The following is an 18,205-nucleotide window of genomic DNA, read 5'->3' as shown; positions in this document are numbered from 1 at the left end:
TGATTTTTACTGTATTAGAATAGCAAAAATCCAGTTGCAGAATGCATTATTAATGTAGTATGAATGCACCAGCTGTGGTCCTAATGCATGTGACTCATTGCATCATTCACTCCTTGAAATTGTGGGACAATTATTAAATACAAAATTATAATAAAGGTATGTGGTTGTAGAAACTTCATTTGCCATTTTCTACCACAGCACGCAGAAGGGTCTATTGTTGAAGATAATGTCCTAGTCCATTAGTTGGAAGAAACTGGTAATGCATATATATTTGAAGAAACTGATGTATACAAAACATTTTTACACTTTTAGGCAACACTACAGGACTTGGAACAAAGGCGGCCACAGCTGGAGGAATTAGTAACAGCAGCACAGAATCTGAAAAACAAAACTAGCAATCAAGAGGCTCGAACAGTCATTACTGATCGAAGTAAGTAGTGAATTTTCTGTTCCTAAACTTTTGAGTCTTTAAGAATATTTAATCACCCTTTATAATATATGAAACACTCTTAAACTGTAATCTGGTACAGAATTAGGTGCACTTAAGGCTGTAGAAATCAGTGGGCTTAAGTGGGCCTTACAGTGTGAATTATAGCCATAAAGTGTATCTTTAGCCCCTCATGTTCTTTAAAGATCTGAGTTTGTTACTAAAATATATGGCACATATACTTTGGTGTATATCTCCCATGGATTGCTGCCTTGACATGGTGAAAGGACTTGCATGGTTCAGTGAGGCTGCGAGCTATGCCAAGATGGATAGGCCACAGCTGAGAACCCAGACAAAAGGCGATCCACTGGTGAAAGAAATGGCAACCCACTCCAGTATCCATGCCAAGAAAACCCCATGGACAGTAACAAAAGGATAAAAGATATGGCCTTGGAAGACAAGCCCCTCAGGTCAGAAGGTGCACAATATGCTACTGGGAAACAGCGGAGGACAAATACAGGTAACCACAGAAAGAATGAAGTGGCTGGGCCAAAGCCGAAAGGACGCTCAGCTGTGGATGTGTCTGATAGTGAAAGGAAAGTCCAATCTTGCAAAGAACAATACTGCATTGGAACGTGGAGTGTAAGATCTATGAAGCTGGATGTGGTCAAATAAGAGATGGCAAGACTGAATATCGACATCTTGGGAATCAGTGAACTAAAATCAATGGGAATGAGCGAATTTAACTCAGAGGATCACTACATCTATTATTGTGGACAAGAGTCCCATAGAAGAAATTGTGTGGTCTTTATAGTTATCAAGAGAGTGAGGAAGGCAGTAATGGGATACAGTCTCAAAAATGACAGAATGATCTCGGTCCGTATCTAAGGCAAACCATTTAGTATCGCAATAATCCAAATCTATGGACCAACCACTGATGCAGAAGAGGTTGAAGTGGACCAATTCTATGAAGATCTACAACACCTTCTAGAACTAACACCAAAAAAAGATGTCCTCATCATCATAGGGGACAATTGACAAGTTTGGCCTTGGAGAACAAAACAAAGCAGGGCAAAGGCTAACAGAGTTTTGTCAAGACAACAAACTGGTCATAGCAAACAACCTCTTCCAACAACCTAAAAGGTGGCTGTGCACATGGACATCATCTGATGGCCCACACAGAAATCAGATTGCTTATATATTCTGTAGTCAGATGAAGAAGCTCTTTACAGTCAGCAAAAACAAGACCTGGAGCAGACTGTGGCTTGGATCATGAACTACTCATTGCAAAATTCAGAGTTAAACTGAAGAAAACTGGGGAAGCCATTAGGCCATTCAGGTTTGACCTTGATCACAACCCTCGAGAATATACAGTGGAGGTAAAAAATAGGTTTAAGGAACTAGAGTTGATAGAGTGCCTGAAGAACTATGGGTGGAGGTTCATGACATTGTACAGAAGGCAGCAATTAGCACCATCCCAAATGCTTCAGCAGTATGTAGATCAGGAGCTGCTGGGTTTCGGAGAGGTAGTGAAACTAGAGATCAAATTGCCAACATTCACTGAATTATGGAGAAAGCACGGGAGTATCAGAAAAACGTCTATTTCTGCTTCATTGACTACACTAAAGTCTTTGATTGTGTGGACCACAACAAACTATGGCAAGTCCTTAAAGAGATGGGAGTACCAGCCCAGCTCACATGTCTCCTGAGAAACCTGTATAAGGGTCAAGAAACAATTGTCAGAACAGGATATGGAACAACTGATTGGTTTAGAATAGGAAAAGGAGTTTGACAAGGATGTATTTTGTCACCCTGTTTGTTTAATTATATTTATATGCAGAGTATATCATGTGGAATGCCGGCCTGGATGAAGCACAAGCTGGAATTAAGATTGTGGGAAAAACATCAACAACCTCAGATATGCAGATGACACCACTCTAATGGCAGAAAGTGAAGAGAACCTAAAGAAGCTTTTGTTGAGGGTGAAAGAGGAGAGCACAAACGTAGACTTGAAACTCAACATCAAACAAACTAAGACCATCGCATCCGGCCCCATCACTCCTTGGCAAATAGAAGGGGAAGACATGGAAGTAGTGACAGACTTCACATTCCTGGGATCCAAGATCACTGTAGATGGTGACTGTAGCCATTTGCTCCTTGGGAGGTCAGCTATGGGAAACCTAGACAGTATAATAAAAAGACATCACCCTGCCAACAAAAGTTCACAAAGTCAAAGCAATGGTATTCCCTGCAGTAATGTATGGCTGTGAGAGTTGGACCATAAGGAAGGATGAGCACAGAATAGATGCTTTCGAGTTGTGTTGCTGGAAAAAGACTCTTGAGAATCCCTTGGACTGCAAAAGGTCAAATCAGTCACTCTTAAGGGAAATCAGCCCTGACTGTTCCCTGAAAGGTCAGAGGCTCAAGCTGAAATGCAAATACTTTGGCCACCAAATGAGAAGGAAGCACTTACTGGAAAGGATCCTGATGCTGGGTAAGACAGAAGGCAAAAGAAGAAGGGGACAGCAAAAGATGAGATGGCTGGACAGCATTACTGATGTAACTAACATGAATTTGAGCAGACTTCGGGATATGGTGGAAGACAGGAGGGCCTGGCATGACTTGGTCCATGGGATCTCAAAGAGTCAGACTCGACTGTGCAACTGAACAACATACTTTGGTGTAACACATGGATTATTCTTCTGTATACTATAATACATAGCCTGATTATATAAATATTTTTTTAACAATTTAAGAGAATAAAGCTTTTGAAGCAAGACATAAAGTCATTTTTTCTATAGAAGACCAAGTATATGTTTTCTCTTTGATTCTAAAATGTTTCCTTTTGATATCTAGCTATTTTCATTAGTTCTCCTTGTCTTGTTTCAGTTAGGTTTTTTTGTTTGATTCCCCCCATCTCTCTGTGTACCTCGGTAACTTCCTTGAGTGTTCTCCTTATCCTTTAAAGGTGCTTTACGTACTACAATACAAACAATAGCTGTAATAATTAAAAGTGGAGCTTTAAGTGCTTTGCATATATGCCAGTTGTGCATAACAGGTTCTGAAAAAGATGATGCACTACTTTAAAAACATAGGCTGAGTTAATATTCAAGGTTTCAGAGTACAAGGGAAATTGCTGAAGAATAACTAAAATAATGGAGGCTTGTAACATCTTTAGTAGCCAACTGATTGCCTAGTGGTTGAATGTTGCTAACTTCAGTTGATTTATTGATCTCTGCTTTCAAAATATGTTCCTTCTACACTTTTAATCTCATCAGATCCTTGCATATGATATTAACTAATATGGTTACCTTTTACTTTATGCAAATCATGTAGATAGATGCTGCCTGTGACACATTAAATGTGGTCAATTTTTGAGTGTTACATCGTTTCTTATTTAGAAACCAGCCTCTGGTTCAGGCTGATAAAGGTAGTATCCTATCTTAGGATACTACATAAATTCCTACAGGCTAATTTTTTCCTCCTCCAACTTAAGTGGCGCCTCCTTTGGTGGTGGGGATACCTGGCCTCCCACTTCATTGCCTGCTGGTGTGTCATAGAGTTTTTGCAAAATGCTTAGCATCTGCCATGTCACATGTGTTTTTTACTGAAAGTGACATAAACATGCCAAGGCAATAATGATATGCCAGGCCCCACTCCCATTTCCTCCCAGGGGTTGCCAGCTATGGTTTAGCAATCCTGGTTGGAGGAAAGCTTCAGGTTTGTTTAGTGGAGTGGTAGGGTACAGGCCAATGGCTTTGATGCAGAGAGCATCAGGTATTCTATATTGTCTTCTTTTGACATTAAGTCAGTTCTTTACACATAGATTTGCTGAGAAATTGAAAGTAAATTGATAAGTACCAAATCAAATACCAAAACAGAAAAGGAGTCAAACTTTGTTGAATTTAAGCACAGATGCCATCTGACCAGTCAGTTCTGTGAATTCAGATGGGGGGAAAATGCAGATTAGCTTTTTCATAAGGCCCTGAGACAATGTTGTATTTATTTATTTAAAATATTTATTCATTGACTTTCCTCCTGAAAAAAATATGTTCAAGTCTGTTTACAAATACACACAATAAAATTATCTGAATGTTGAAAAATCAGAAAACTTTGTGCATGTATCAAGTGTTGTCAAGTCTCTTCCAACATACGGAGACATGGCCTCCAAAATATTGTATCATTAACAGCCTTGCTCTGGTCTTGCAAACTGAGGGCTTTGCCTTCCTTGATTGAGTCAATTCAGCTCATGCTGGATCTTCCTACTACCTTCAATTTTTCCTAGCATTATTGTCTTTTCCTGTGACTCTTGTCTTCCCATAATGTGACCAAAGTATGATAACCTCAGTCTCTTCATTTTAGCTCCTAGGGAGAGTTCAGGCTTAATTTGAACCCACATATTTCTCTTTTTGGCAGTCCATGGTATATGTAAAACCCACTTCTGCCATCACATTTCAACTGATTTAACTTTCTTCCTGTAACCTTTCTTCATTGTCCGAGTTTCATACCCATACATCTTTAACTTGATAACTAGTAACATATCCTTAAGAATCTTTTCTAAATCCTTCATGGCTGTCTTTCCAAGTGACATCTCCTCCTGTTTTCTTGGATGTGGTGTCTCTTTTGGTGATGATGGAGGGGAGGAATAGAAAATCTTTAACAATTTCTTCATTGTCAACCTTAAAGTTGTGTAATTCCCAGTAATCATGACTTTTAACATAAGAACATACTAGAAGCCGTGTTGGATCCAGTCCAACACTTTGTGTCACACAATGGCCAAAAAAAAAAAAGTGCCATCAGGAGGCCCATCAGTGAGGCCTTTTGCCTTTATATTCAGCTGTAATCCTGCTTTGGAACTTTCTGCTTCAACCTTCAGCAGTTATTTTAAGTCTTCACTATTTTCTGCCAGTAATGTGGTGTTACCTGTGTATCTCAAATTATAAATGTCCCTCTCACCAATTTTCACTCCACTTTCATCTAAATCCAATCCAGGTTTCCTCAAGATAAGTTCTGCATACAGATGGAAGAGATAGGGAAATAAAATACATCTTTGTCTGACACTTTTGGCAATACTGTTTCTCTATATTCTATCCTAACAGTAGCCTCTTGCCCAGAGTGCAGAATGCACATAAAAGCTGTCAGATTATATGGTACACCCATATCTTTTAAAACCAACCACAGCATTTCATGACTCACAGTCAAAAGCTTTGCTGTAATCTTTGAAACACAAATTGATTTTCTTCTGAAATTCTCTCATATGCTCCAGTAATCAACATAAATTTGCAGTATAATATCTAGTGCCTCTTCCTTTTCTGAATCCAGTTTGGACATCTGGCAATTCTCTTGTTCCATATATAGTAACAGACTTTGTTGTAAAATTTTGTTGTAAGAGTACTGATTCTATTTTTGTTACCTTTTAGTTTAGTTTTAGTTTTTGTCTGTCTTTAGCTATTTTAAGAGCTTCATCAGTCATTCAGTGAGGCTTTTTATTACTTTTGACTATAGGAATAGTCTTTACACAGTCTTCCTTGAAAAGTTCTCTGGTTTCAAGCCATAGTTCTTCTGGTTCCATTCGCTGAAAATCTGTTCTTTAGAAATCTGGTTTCAAACTCTTCAGGAATGTTGTTTAGATTGTATTTTTGCACTATGAATATTTTGGTGTTTTTCTTCAGTTTTATTCTAATTTTTGATATTAACAGTTCATGGTCTGTATCGCAGTCAGTTCCCAATCTTGTTTTAGCAGTGAATAGAGTTTTTTCCAGCTTCTGCTTCCAATTTGAGTTCCATATTGGCCAACCAGTGATGTCCACATATACAACCATCTGTTTGGTTGACAGAAACATGTGTTTGCAATTAGCACCTTGTTATTGTCACAGAATTCTATGAATAATTCTCTTGTTTCATTTCATGCTCCTAGCCCAGATTTTCCAATACTGTTTAATTCTACTCTGTTTCCTACTTTTACCTATGATTATCAGCACATCTTGCTTAAGTGTGTGATCTATTTCTTCTTGAACATTTGCATAAAAACTTTCAATTTTTTCATCTTCAGCATATTGTATGTGAGATGCAGACTTGAATGAAAGTTAAGTTGATAGGCTTTCTGTGAAGTCTGATTGATATTATTCAGACTTTGCATTATAGCCCGTAATTGTCTGTGCTACATCTCACCTCACAATTAGAGCAACTTTGTTTCTTTTTTGTTTGTCATTTCTGCTGATTTGGCCGTTGATTCCAGAAGGAGATGGATGGATCTTAGTCTGGTGTGACCATTCTGCCTTGAGTGACTCTGCTAGGAGTTTAGTCTCTTGACAGAGCCCAAACTCCATACAGTAATCCCCTCAGATGACAAAAACACTTGGTTAAGGTGTGTGTCCAAGAGGGGGAAATAGTTCACTGAAAATAGCAAATATTTATATAGAATCTGAAATTTCTTCCAGTGGCAGTGACATGGCATAATGACTGGTATAAAATTTAATTGTGCTACAAAGAAACATTATTTAAATTTATCTTGTTTGGCAGGAGGATCTACTAATTGTTCAGGTTCCAGAAAAGATATATCTGCTTGGATGTATGTTTTTCCTTGTGGCTCTCCCAGTTCCTGCCGCTTAACACAATGAAAAGAGATAGCCAGGTATCAAAATGAATGATCACCAGAAGGCTTCCAATCTTTCATGAATACTGGAATTCTGTCTGTCAAGTCAAGTTAGCCTTTATTGGCATAAAAAAATTCTGTCTTGATTTGGACTATAACTTTATTTTATAACTATTGAGTGGGGGCTAGGTCAGATTTTCTTTAGCAATATTTTCAACTTTATATTCCTGACAGAAAGATGCTGTGATATTGTGCTTCATATTCTTCACTTAGTATGCTGAAGCTGTGATGTTTTAAAGGATTTATTTATTTGGAAAGATGGACTGAACATGCCTTCATTTATTCAGGGGGATGCAATCCCAACTAGATGAATTGCTGGGGAATGTATAATCAGTTCACTGGTGGCTTTGTTTTTTAAGTTACAATACAGCTAAACGTTCTGAATAAAACTAAGTTGGTCTTAAAAGTGCAATTGACTCCTATTTTGTTCTACTACTTTAGACCAACACAGCTGCCTATTTGGATCTAAATACAGCCAAATGAGTGTGTGGATATGAGCAAAGTGTGGAGTGAAGGGTACTTTATCATTTTCCTCAGATTGTTTTTCTGATCAAATTGCCCCCAAGCTGCTTTCCCAGCCAGAGGGGGAAACTTCATATTTCCCCCTACAGGTGGGAAAACAGCTGGGGCCAATTTTGTTTTAGAAACCTGCCCAAGGCAAAATGATTAAGTACCATATCCCTCTGTAACCACTTGATAAACCTCACACCATTGTATTTCACAATTTAAAAAAAAGGAAACGGATCATGTTTTTTTGGAGTCTCATATAGCGGGTCTTCAGTTCAGTACACTGTTATATAAAACAATATTAAAGATTTTTAGAAGTGCATAACGGAATGTTTTTGTTTCTTAATATGCCTTATTCATTTGCAGGTAATATGGTATTATCAAAAAACACAGAAGACTTTACTGAGAATATTTCACTTATAATTGAAAATTCATAATGTTGTGACATTAAGTCAGTTCTCTGCCTCTCAGTTTAATGAAGTACTCCCAAAGCATTTGATCTTTAGATGCTTCAGCTGGTGAAAGCCCTGTTAGGTTTACCTAGTTTTCTTTGTCATGCATTAAGAGTAATTTATCTGCTTTGAAAGCTTAATGAAATCATATGATAAACATGAGAGAGTGACTATTTTTAGAGGGAAGTTACTATATATTTTCCTAATTGATTTTATAATTTAGATATTCGATTTTAGGTATTTTAAATTTGTAGATTATTTTGTCTTAATAAAATGGCAACTAGAAAAATAGATGAAATAACTATGCACAATTCATAATACAGCACAGTACGGCATTCTCTATATGTAACTTTTTGTTCCCAAACTGTAAAATTCTCTTACTTAATCTATGAGAACTTTGTGTAAGAACTCTAAGGTATAGGAGGAAATGGAGAAATTCTAGATTGTTATTGGGAAACTGGATATACTGATGTTTACTTTGTTTTAACATCCTTTAGTTATAAAACCAAAGCCAGGGTGGCAATTTCCGGTGTCCTGATTCATTGCAGTCACTGGGACCATACTGCACCAAGTATTGGCTGACTGCACCAAGTCTGTTACCACTTTCCCCTACCATTGGGTAGCCTCTCTGTCACCTGCCCACTGCAGCCTTCCCCACATTCTTGCAGGTTTGGCTTGCAATCTGTCTCTGCTGTGCCACTGGCTGATTCTGCTGTCCCCCGCCCACTGCCAGCCCTGTCAGGCAAGAACATTATCAGATGGTACTGACCTCTGAGGGAGACAGTTCTCTGCTGGGGGCTTATGGATCACTACTACCTCTCCTCAGGGCCCTGTCTATCTTCCTTCTTCTCATTTTTCTTTCTCTCATTCCTTTCTCCCCCTCTTTTTTCTACCTCCCCCGTCTGTTCTTTCTCTGTTCTTTCATGCTGTCTATCTACCTTTCTCCCTTTAATCCATACACATAGTAGCAGTTAACATCTCTTCAGATGACAAGGAATGCTCATTCACAGCAGGGAGGGGCTACTTCAGAAGTAGCAAAAGGGAGGATTGCAATGACTTTCTTCACAGTGTCAGCTGCTGGATGCCACCAGCCATTTCCTCCCAGGAAACCACTGTTGCCAACCTCCAGGTGCTTGGTGTCCCCCTCCCCCCACACACTGTGAAGAAAGACTGTCCTTTTCTCATTTAGAGGCTTCCCGGTTGCTAACTCCAGGTTAGGAAATTCCAGATGGCAGAGATCACCTCCCCTTGAGGTGTATGTGTGTGTGGGGGAATGACTGCCTTCAATTGGGTGAGTGGGAAGACAACAAGGCTGGGGGGGGCACTCACCCAGAAGCCTTTAGTGGTATCTTTCCATGGTGGTGTGAATATCCTAAGGTATCAAGGGCTGCATTGTCTTTCCTCCTGGGAACCACTGTTGCCAATCTCCAGGTGAGGGCTGAAGACCTCTCAGAATTACAACTGCTATCCAGATAGATGGCAGAGATCAGTTCCCCTTGTGTGTGGGTGGGGAGTGAATGCCGTCACTTGGGTGGGTGGGAAGATATCAAGCTGGTGGGGACACTCACCCAGAGCCCTTTAGTCATACCTTCCCAGGTTGGTGGGAAATTCCTGGAGATTTTGTGGTGGAGTTTGAGAAGGGTATATGAGTTAGGGCATCAGAGCGGGGACTGCCAGACCAAGTTCTTGCTGTGGAAGATGACTGGGTGATTTTGGACCAGTCACAGACTTCCAGCCTAATCTGCCTCACAGGGTTGTTGTTCAGATCAAAGAGGGAAGAGGAGAATGATGTAAGCTGCTTTGGTCTCCCCCACGCTGTGAAGAAAGACTGTCTTTTTCTGATGTAGAGGTAGCAGGGAAGGTGAGGGTGATGGAAACCTGAAGTCAGAGAAGCAGATAAAGGGATGATTCCAACTGGGGGTTAGCTACCCTATGCCTGGCTGCTTGGTACTGTTCAGCAGCAGCTATCCTATGACAGCCACTGTGGCATAGGAGTTAGGTCTTCAGAGTGGGATCTGTCAGACCCAGGTTCTTGCTGTGGAAGCTGACTAGGTGACAGTCTTCCAGTCTAACCTGCATCACAGGGTTGTTCAGATCACACAGGGGGAGAAGAGAGTGATGCAAACTGCTTTGGTTCTCCCTCCTCCACTGTGAAGAAAGACTGTCATTTTCCTATGGCTGAAGTCAGAGGGACAGATAAAGTGAAGGAGATAGGGTTGCCAACTCTAGGCTAGGAAGTTCCTGAATATTTAATGGGTGGGACCTGGAGAGGGTGGGGTTTGAAGAGGGGTGGGACCTCAGATAGGTACACTGCCATTTTCTCCTAGGGAACCACTGGAGATCACTCAGATTTACAACTTCTCTCTATATGGCAAAGATCAGCTCCCCTTGAGGTGAGTGGAGAGTCAGTGCCTTCACTTGGGTGGGAGGGAAGATAGCAAGAGTGGCCGGCACTTGCCCAGAGCCTCCTTCTAGAGCCCGTTGTATTTTTCTTCACAACGGGCCTTACTCCTAGTGTACCATAAGAAGCAATAAGACATTTTTATGAATTACTTCTCCCCAAAGATTCACTACTCAGTTTAGTTGTAAGGTTGCCAACTCCAGTTTGTGAAATTCCTGGAGATTTGGGGGGGTGATCCTGTGAAGAGTGGGGTTTGAGCCGGAGATGAACCTTAGCAGGGTATAATGCTCTTTCTTGTGTTGGTTGTTGAGATACAGATCCAGCACATTCTGATATTTCATTTTGATATTTCCTATCACTACCTATATATCAGCTATGACAATCTGATTTGTATTAACAGAATAAGCAGCAATGCATGAGACTAGAATGATGAAGAATATAGGAGAATATGGGTGAGATAGAATATGGGTGGGATCTCTCTCTCTCGGCTTGGCTTCGCGAACGAAGATTTAAGAAGGGTGCAATAGTCCACGTTTGCTGCAGGCTCGCTGGTGGCTGACAAGACCAATGTGGGACAGGCAGGTCCGGCCACAGCGGCTGCAGGGAAAAGTCTGATTTAGGGTTGGTCCTGTAGCAGTGCGATTCTTCCTCAATCTCCTTTTGTCCTCAAGACCAGCTATGCGTGCGTTCTCAAAGGAAGAGACAGCCTGGTGGATGGTGTGCCTCCATGCTTTGCGATCTGAGGCTAGGTCAGACCACTGGTGATGGTTGATGTGACAGGTGCTAAGGGATTTCTTCAAGGAGTCCTTGTACCTCTTCTTTGGTGCCCCTCTATTTCGATGGCTGGTGGAGAGTTCGCCATACAGGGCAATCTTGGGTGGGATAGCATGCTTAGAAAAATAGTTCCTTTTAAAAATATCTTTCTCTCTTTAGAAGCTTGCCCTGGCTGGGGGTGGGGAACTGAAACTGCATTTGGCAAAAGGGCACTGGAGTCCTTCAACAGCACCATAAAGATGTTATCTTTCCTGGGAAATAGGGCAATTTAGGGATACAGAAACATGGGGAAAACATCCTTACAATACATTGATGTGGGCATCAATCTACATTCCAATAGAGAAGAGCCTGAACTGTCACCAAATGGTCCAGAGATTAGAAGAAGGAAAATAGGAAGACAGGCAATTTTATTGCCCCTACTAGGGTATCAGAGCATCTCTCCTGGGTGGGAAAAACAAGATCTGATTCCACAAGCCCTCCCCAAGTAAGATCTGCAAATGGAAAGGTGCCAGAACCATGAGACCTTATTTTGTGTCCAATAATGTTTGTTTGAATCTTTAATATATTCATGCATCACAAGTGGTACAAGGAGCTGAGATGCCCTGAGGTCCCTTGTGCCTTGTGGGCTCAGACTTCTCCTACCAGTATTGGTATTTCCTTATTAATAAAGCTTTTAGATATGTTGTGTCTTGCATTTCAGTCCCGAAATTCCAACACAGCGGACGCTACGGAGGTGACCAGTGGAAGTCCACTGGTCCCCAGATGTAGCTCCGCAAATACACTCCGCCAGTCACGATCTGTGGCGGGAAGTTTAACTAAACAGGATTGGACCTGGCCAGACTGAGGGTTGTTCCAGGGTATGTATATAATCGGGACCCGGCCCGCGTTGCCCGGCCTTGTGATGTATTCGCTAATAAAGCATGTTGCCTTCAACACATCTCATCACTCAGTACATTACAGTGGTGACGAAGGTGGGATTCTAGCCAGGTAACTCCCCAAGTGGGACTTCGGTGACCTGGCCGGAGACGAGGAAGGCACGTATTCAAGGGAGACGAAAGAGCCCGCTGCCGCCATGGCTAACCCAAGTGCGATGACGGGCCACCTTGCAGAGTTCGACCCCGCCAACCCCGATAGGTGGGAGACCTACACGGAGTGGGTCGACTGCTACCTACGAGCGAACATGATTACAGACGACAGCCGTAAGAGAGACATGCTCCTGAGTGTCTGCGGAGAGGCCACATTCGAGATTGCAAAGGGTCTCTCGGCCCCCGCAAAGATCACGGAGAAAACGTACAAGGAGATAGTCAGACTCCTGACCGGGCACTTCTTGCCCCAGCCTTCCATCATCACCCGCCGATTCCTCTTCCACAAGAGGGATCAAGGGGCGGTAGGGACAGCCGCTGTCTACCTGGCCGCCCTCTTCCAAATCGCGGGGAACTGCAGCTTCGACAAGCTGGATGAAGCCCTGAGGTATCTCTTCGTCTGGGGCCTCCAAGACGAAAGACTAAAGCAAAAGCTCTTCGCAAAGAAAAAGCTCACCCTCCAACTCGCCTTCAACAAAGCCACTGTGTTCGAGAGAGCAACCAAAGCTTACAACAACCTGCGAGCAGAAGCCATCCACCAAGAGGAGATGGCACCGGGCAAACCAGAGGAGGAGAAGGCAAACCAGCTATGTCACCAACCAGGAATGGGGCCGAGAGTGCCCACTCGGCCACGAGCGACAGAGAGACCAGCCAACACCAAGTGCGCCAGCTGTGGGGATCCACACGAGCGCCGGGACTGCCCCTATCGCAACGTGGACTGCAGGAACTGCAGAAGAGTGGGCCACATAGCACGGGCTTGCCGGGCCAAGGCCACCCACAGACACCAGTCCATCAACCATGACTCGACCGATGCCTACTCGACCGCATCGACTAGCCTGCAGGTAATGAACTTGCCCCTCACCACCCCAGATAAGGTTAGGGTGTCGGTCCTAATCGAGGGCGCTCCATGCCTAATGGAGCTGGACTCGGGCTCCTCCATCTCTATAATTTCGGAGGAGTCTCTAAGAAAACTTTGTCCCTGTGGCCGGCCCAAGCTGTGACCGGCGGACTTCATACTGCGGGACTTCCAAAAAAACCCCTGTACAGATTTTGGGTTGGGCCACTGTAAGGGTAGAGTTTAAGAATTTTAAGGGCAATCTGGACATTCTCATGGTCAAACGCCAGCTCACCACATTACTGGGGCTGGCCTGGTTTTGACCGCTGGGTATTCAAATAGTGGGGTTGCAGCAGATGTGAAGGCAAAATTTCGAGCACGTGTGCCGGAAATTCCTGGAAGTGTTTGATGGGTCCCTGGGGTGCTACAAGAGGCCTTCCATCACCTTACCCCTTGATCCCCACGTGAGACCAATAAGGCTGAAACCCAGGCGAGTTCCGTTCGCTCTTAAACCAAAAATAGAAGCGGAGCTGGACCGCCTCACGGCCCAGGGAGTGCTAGAACCGGTATCCTATGCTGCATGGGAAGCACCCATAGTCACTCCAGTGAAGTTGAATGAAGATGTGCGCATATGCGCTGATTACAATTCACAATAAATAAGGCACTTCAGGACAACCCATACCCCGTTCCGGTGGTCAGCCACATACTGGCAGCCCTAGCAGGCTCTAAGGTTTTGGGGAAACTAGACTTGGCCCAGGCATACCAGCAACTCCCGGTGGACTCCGAGACAGCAGAAACCCAGACCATTGTGACTCACAGGGGAGCTGTTCGGGTGTGGCAGTTGCAATTTGGGGTTAGTGTGGCTCCGAGGATTTTTCAGAGCATTATGGATTCTCTTCTCAAAGGGATCCCTGGAGTGCAACCATTTTTTGATGACGTTTTGATTGCCACCCTGGACGCTGAGGAGTTCAGCAGCCGTCTGCGTGGGGTACTCCGCCGTTTCCAGGCAGTGGGACTTAAAGTAAAGTGGGAGAAGTGTTCCCTTGGAGTGTCAAGGGTAGAGTTCTTAGAGGTTTGCAGTAGACGCCGTGGGAATCCACCTGACCGCCAACGAGACCAGGGCTATTGTCCACGCCCCGGCCCCCACGTGCAAGACGGAATTACAAAGTTTCTTGGGATTATTACATTTTTATCATTCATTTTTGCCCCACAAAGCAGCCATCACAGAACCCCTTCATAGGCTTCTTGATAAAAACACCCCATGGGCCTGGGAAAAGAAGCAGGTTGCCACTTTTCAGGCAGTAAAGGACCTCCTAGTTTCCAATGATGTGCTCCACCATTTTGATGAATTTTCTGGCTTGAAATGCTTCCCCGTACGGGGTGGGTGCCATTCTGGGGCACCAATTCCTGGACGGGAGGGAAGTTCCTGTGGCCTATTATTCGAGGACCCTGACCCCCATGGAGCGCAACTATGCCCAGATAGACAAGGAGGCCTTGGCAATAGTGGTGGGTGTGCATAAATTCAACGACTACCTGTACAGTAGGCATTTCACGATCGCCACGGACCATAAGCCGCTACTGGGCCCCCTCGCCCCAGACTGCCAGACACCGCAAATTCTGTCACAGCGTGTCCTGTGGTGGAACCAGTTTCTCAACTCGTACACATATGCCCTGGTCCACCGGCCCGGCAAAGCTATGAGACATGCAGATGCCCTCAGCTGCTTGCCGCTGCCCTCTATGGACCCGGATCCCCCCCCCCCCCATTTTGTGATGCTTATAGAGACTCTACTAGAGAGGCCCCTCCACGCTGCTGAGGTAGCTAGGGCCACAGGTAGAGACAGCATCCTTGCACGCATTTTAGACTGGGTGGGAAGGGGGTGGCCCGCGGGCAAACTGGACGCAGAATTCAGGGCATCACGCAGAGAAGAACTGTCCATGCACAAGGGGGTGCCTTCTCTGGGGTAGCAGGGTGGTGGTCCCCCCCCCATTGCGGAAGCAAGAGCTGGAAGCCCTACACAAAACACACCCAGGGATAGTGTGCAAGAAGGCCCTGGCAGGTAGCTATGTATGGTGGCCGGGGATGGACAAGGAGACAGAAGGGTGGGTTCAAAGGTGCCAACCCTGCCAAGAGTCCCGACCTGACCTGCCCAGTGCCCCTGTCCACCGCTGGGAGTCCAACAGGAGGCCGTGGTCCCGGTTACACCTAGACTTTGCAGGGCCATAGAAGGGCCAAATATTCTGTATCTTAGTCGATGCATACACCAAGTGGTTGGAAGTGATTCCCATAGCTTCAACGTCCACCGCGGTAGCGGTCAGAGACTTGCGAAGGGTCTTTTGCACTCATGGGATTCCCGAGACCCTTGTCACGGACGATGGGACTGCTTTCACCTCCCGGGAATCCCAGGAGTTCTTGAATCGGTACCTCATCCAGCACATTCGGTCCGCCCCTTTCATCCAGCCACCAATGGCCAAGCAGAGTGCATGGTGCGCACCACTAAAGAGGCCCTGGGTCGCATTGTACAGGGAGATTGGGATCACCGCTTGGCAGTGATAACAGAATCACACCCAACCCCGTCCTGCCGAGTTACTAATGGGGAGGAAGTTGATCACAAGGCTAGACAGGTTGCATCCTGACCGGGCTACGGACCTCCGCAGTTCCCCCGAAACCAGGGAAGCCGCTAGGGGATTCTTTCCAGGGGATCCGGTATATGCAAAGAACTTTGCAAGCAGGCCGGAGTGGTTATCCACCCAGGTGCTGCAGGTCACCGGGTCCTGCTCCTATGAGGTCTCGTTGGAGGGGGGCCAGATCCTAAGGAGGCATATTGACCAGCTGCACCGTCGCACATTGCCAGAAGAACCGACAGCGATTGGAGGAGTGGGAAGCGGGGGAGTACTAACAGCAACACCCCCGGAAGCTGCCCAGCCTATGCTGGCTGCACCGACTATGCGGGCGGAAGAGCACCACAGAGGAGAGAACAACCCCCCCAGAGAGGAGATTCCGGAACAGCAACAGGCGACGGGCAGCCCTTTTCCGGCATCACCCCACCACGAGGAACCAGCTGCTTGGCCAGCCATGACGGCCGCTCCAAATCCCCAAATAACCCCGAGGAGGTTGACCCGGGAACACAGTGCACCAGCCTACTTGAAAGACTTCGTGTCCTGAACTATGGGGGAGGAGTATTGTCTTGCATTTCAGTCCCGAAATTACAACACAGCGGACGCTACGGAGGTGACCAGTGAAAGTCCACTGGTCCCCGGATGTAGCTCCACAAATACGCTCCACCAATCAAGATCTGTGGTGGGAAGTTTAACTGGCCAGACTGAGGGTTGTTCCGGGGTATGTATATAATTGGGACCCAGCTCGTGTTGCCCGGCCTTGTCATGTACTTGCTAATAAAGCATGTTGCCTTCAACACGTCTCGTCACTCAGTAAATTACAAGATTTTTTTTTCTTTTTTCAGGATCTCTCCGTGTGTTCCTTAAATCAGGCTGGGTTTCTGTGGAACAGTGTCAACTGGTAGATGTACAGGCAGGCAGGAACGGGGGGGGGGGGGACGGTGACATGAAGTGTTACATCATTTCTGGGTTTTCCCTGGAAATTATGTAACACCATCACTGACAGTGATTGTTTTCCCCACCATCCAATATAGTGGCAAGAGACCTACTTGATTCCATGTAGACATGACAGCAATGTTTTCTGCCATTACAAAAATAGATATCCCTGTTGGGAATCTGTGTCTGTATTCTAGTTGATTGCATCCCTAGGGCTGCTATAAGTAAAGCAGTTTTTTAAAAAGTGAAATATTGTAACTTTTGGCATATAGATTTCACCAACTTTCCAGTTTCTCAGGTTCTACTACCAGTTTAATCAGCTCTCGTAGCACAGTCCTGTCCCCCTCCCCGATTCCATGCTGCAGAAGAAGTAGGATCAGCCTTCTGCTTCCCCTCCACCAACCCAACATGATAAAATTGCTTTTACATCAGGGCCGGCCCTCCTGCTAGGCAAACTAGGCAGCTGCCTAGGGCGCCGGGAGGGTGGGGGAGCAAAATTGGACTCCCCACCCCCCTCCCGGTGCCCCAGGCAAGCACCTAGTTTGCCTTTTACCCCCCCCCCACCACCTGCTGCAGCCCGCCCCTCCATTCCCTTCCCTCCCCTCCCTTTGCCTTCCCCCACCTCCCCGCCGTGCCTCCTCCTCCTCCCTTCCTTCGGACCCTTTCCCACCCACCCCGCACCAATTTCAATGCCAGAACCGGCTCTAGCGCTGCATTCCAGATCTCTAAAGCCTCCCCTCCCCGACCGAACACTCAAATCGTGGATAAAACCACATTGTGGGGTCGGGCTGCACTCACTGTCTCTCAGGAAGAGCGTCTTGAATGGATGACCCCCGCTGAACTCCTTCCCTCCCCACTTCTGGGCTAGTGGCTGAGGGGAGCTATGATGCTGCCTTGCAGGGTGTTGGTGGGGCTGCAACGAAGGTCAGAGCGAGCTGCCAGCATGCTAATCTCGCTGGGGAGGCTGCACAGAGGAGGTGAAGGAGCAGCAGGCGGCAGCATCTGGTTTTTGGTCAGCACTGCCTGTGACAGCCCCAGCACCAAGTGGGGAAAAAATCGCTGCCTCCTTGCAAAAGTGCCTGAGTGTTTGGAAAAGTACCCCCCTAACAGAATGAGTTTCAGTTGCTCCCCCAAAGAGCATTGGCTCTTCTCCCTTAAGAGTGCAAAATGAAACTTCTCTCCCCCCCTCCCCCCCGCCGTTCAAACCGCGACCCAGTCCCGGCTGTGTTTGTTACCTCTGGGCTCCTTTTCCCCTCCTGCTTTCGGAGCTGCTGTTAAGGTGTTATGCTTCTTAAATGCTGGCAACTGGTCGGGTGAGCACTGTCCCTTTAATTCTGAATACTATGGGAAAGGACTTTTATCACGTGTCATTGGGCAGGAGACAAGGTTTATGCTGAGAGCAAATAAATCTTTCTGTTGCTCTCTCTTTTTTGAAAGTTAGAAGCCCCTTCCACTTTCTCTCAGAAAATCTCCACCTCTCCTCTCTTTTCCCTTCCTTTTGTTCACCATGTTACAGAGGC

The 18,205-nt window shown here is 45.3% G+C and overlaps 1 protein-coding gene across 3 annotated transcripts in view; it reads left to right on the top strand.

Moving 5' to 3' along the window:
• The window catches only part of DMD (dystrophin), a 1,885,017-nt gene that overhangs the window by 1,349,154 nt on the left and 517,658 nt on the right, over window positions 1-18,205 (top strand). For all 3 annotated transcript variants that reach the window (XM_060234097.1, XM_060234096.1, XM_060234099.1), the window contains one exon: window positions 313-430. In XM_060234097.1, coding sequence (XP_060090080.1) covers window positions 313-430 — 118 coding nt within the window. The remainder of the gene's footprint in view (window positions 1-312; window positions 431-18,205) is intronic.

Source organism: Heteronotia binoei, chromosome 3, assembly GCF_032191835.1.
Source record: "Heteronotia binoei isolate CCM8104 ecotype False Entrance Well chromosome 3, APGP_CSIRO_Hbin_v1, whole genome shotgun sequence".
Classification (NCBI taxonomy): domain Eukaryota; kingdom Metazoa; phylum Chordata; class Lepidosauria; order Squamata; family Gekkonidae; genus Heteronotia; species Heteronotia binoei.
This window is presented reverse-complemented; position numbering and strand designations above follow the sequence as displayed.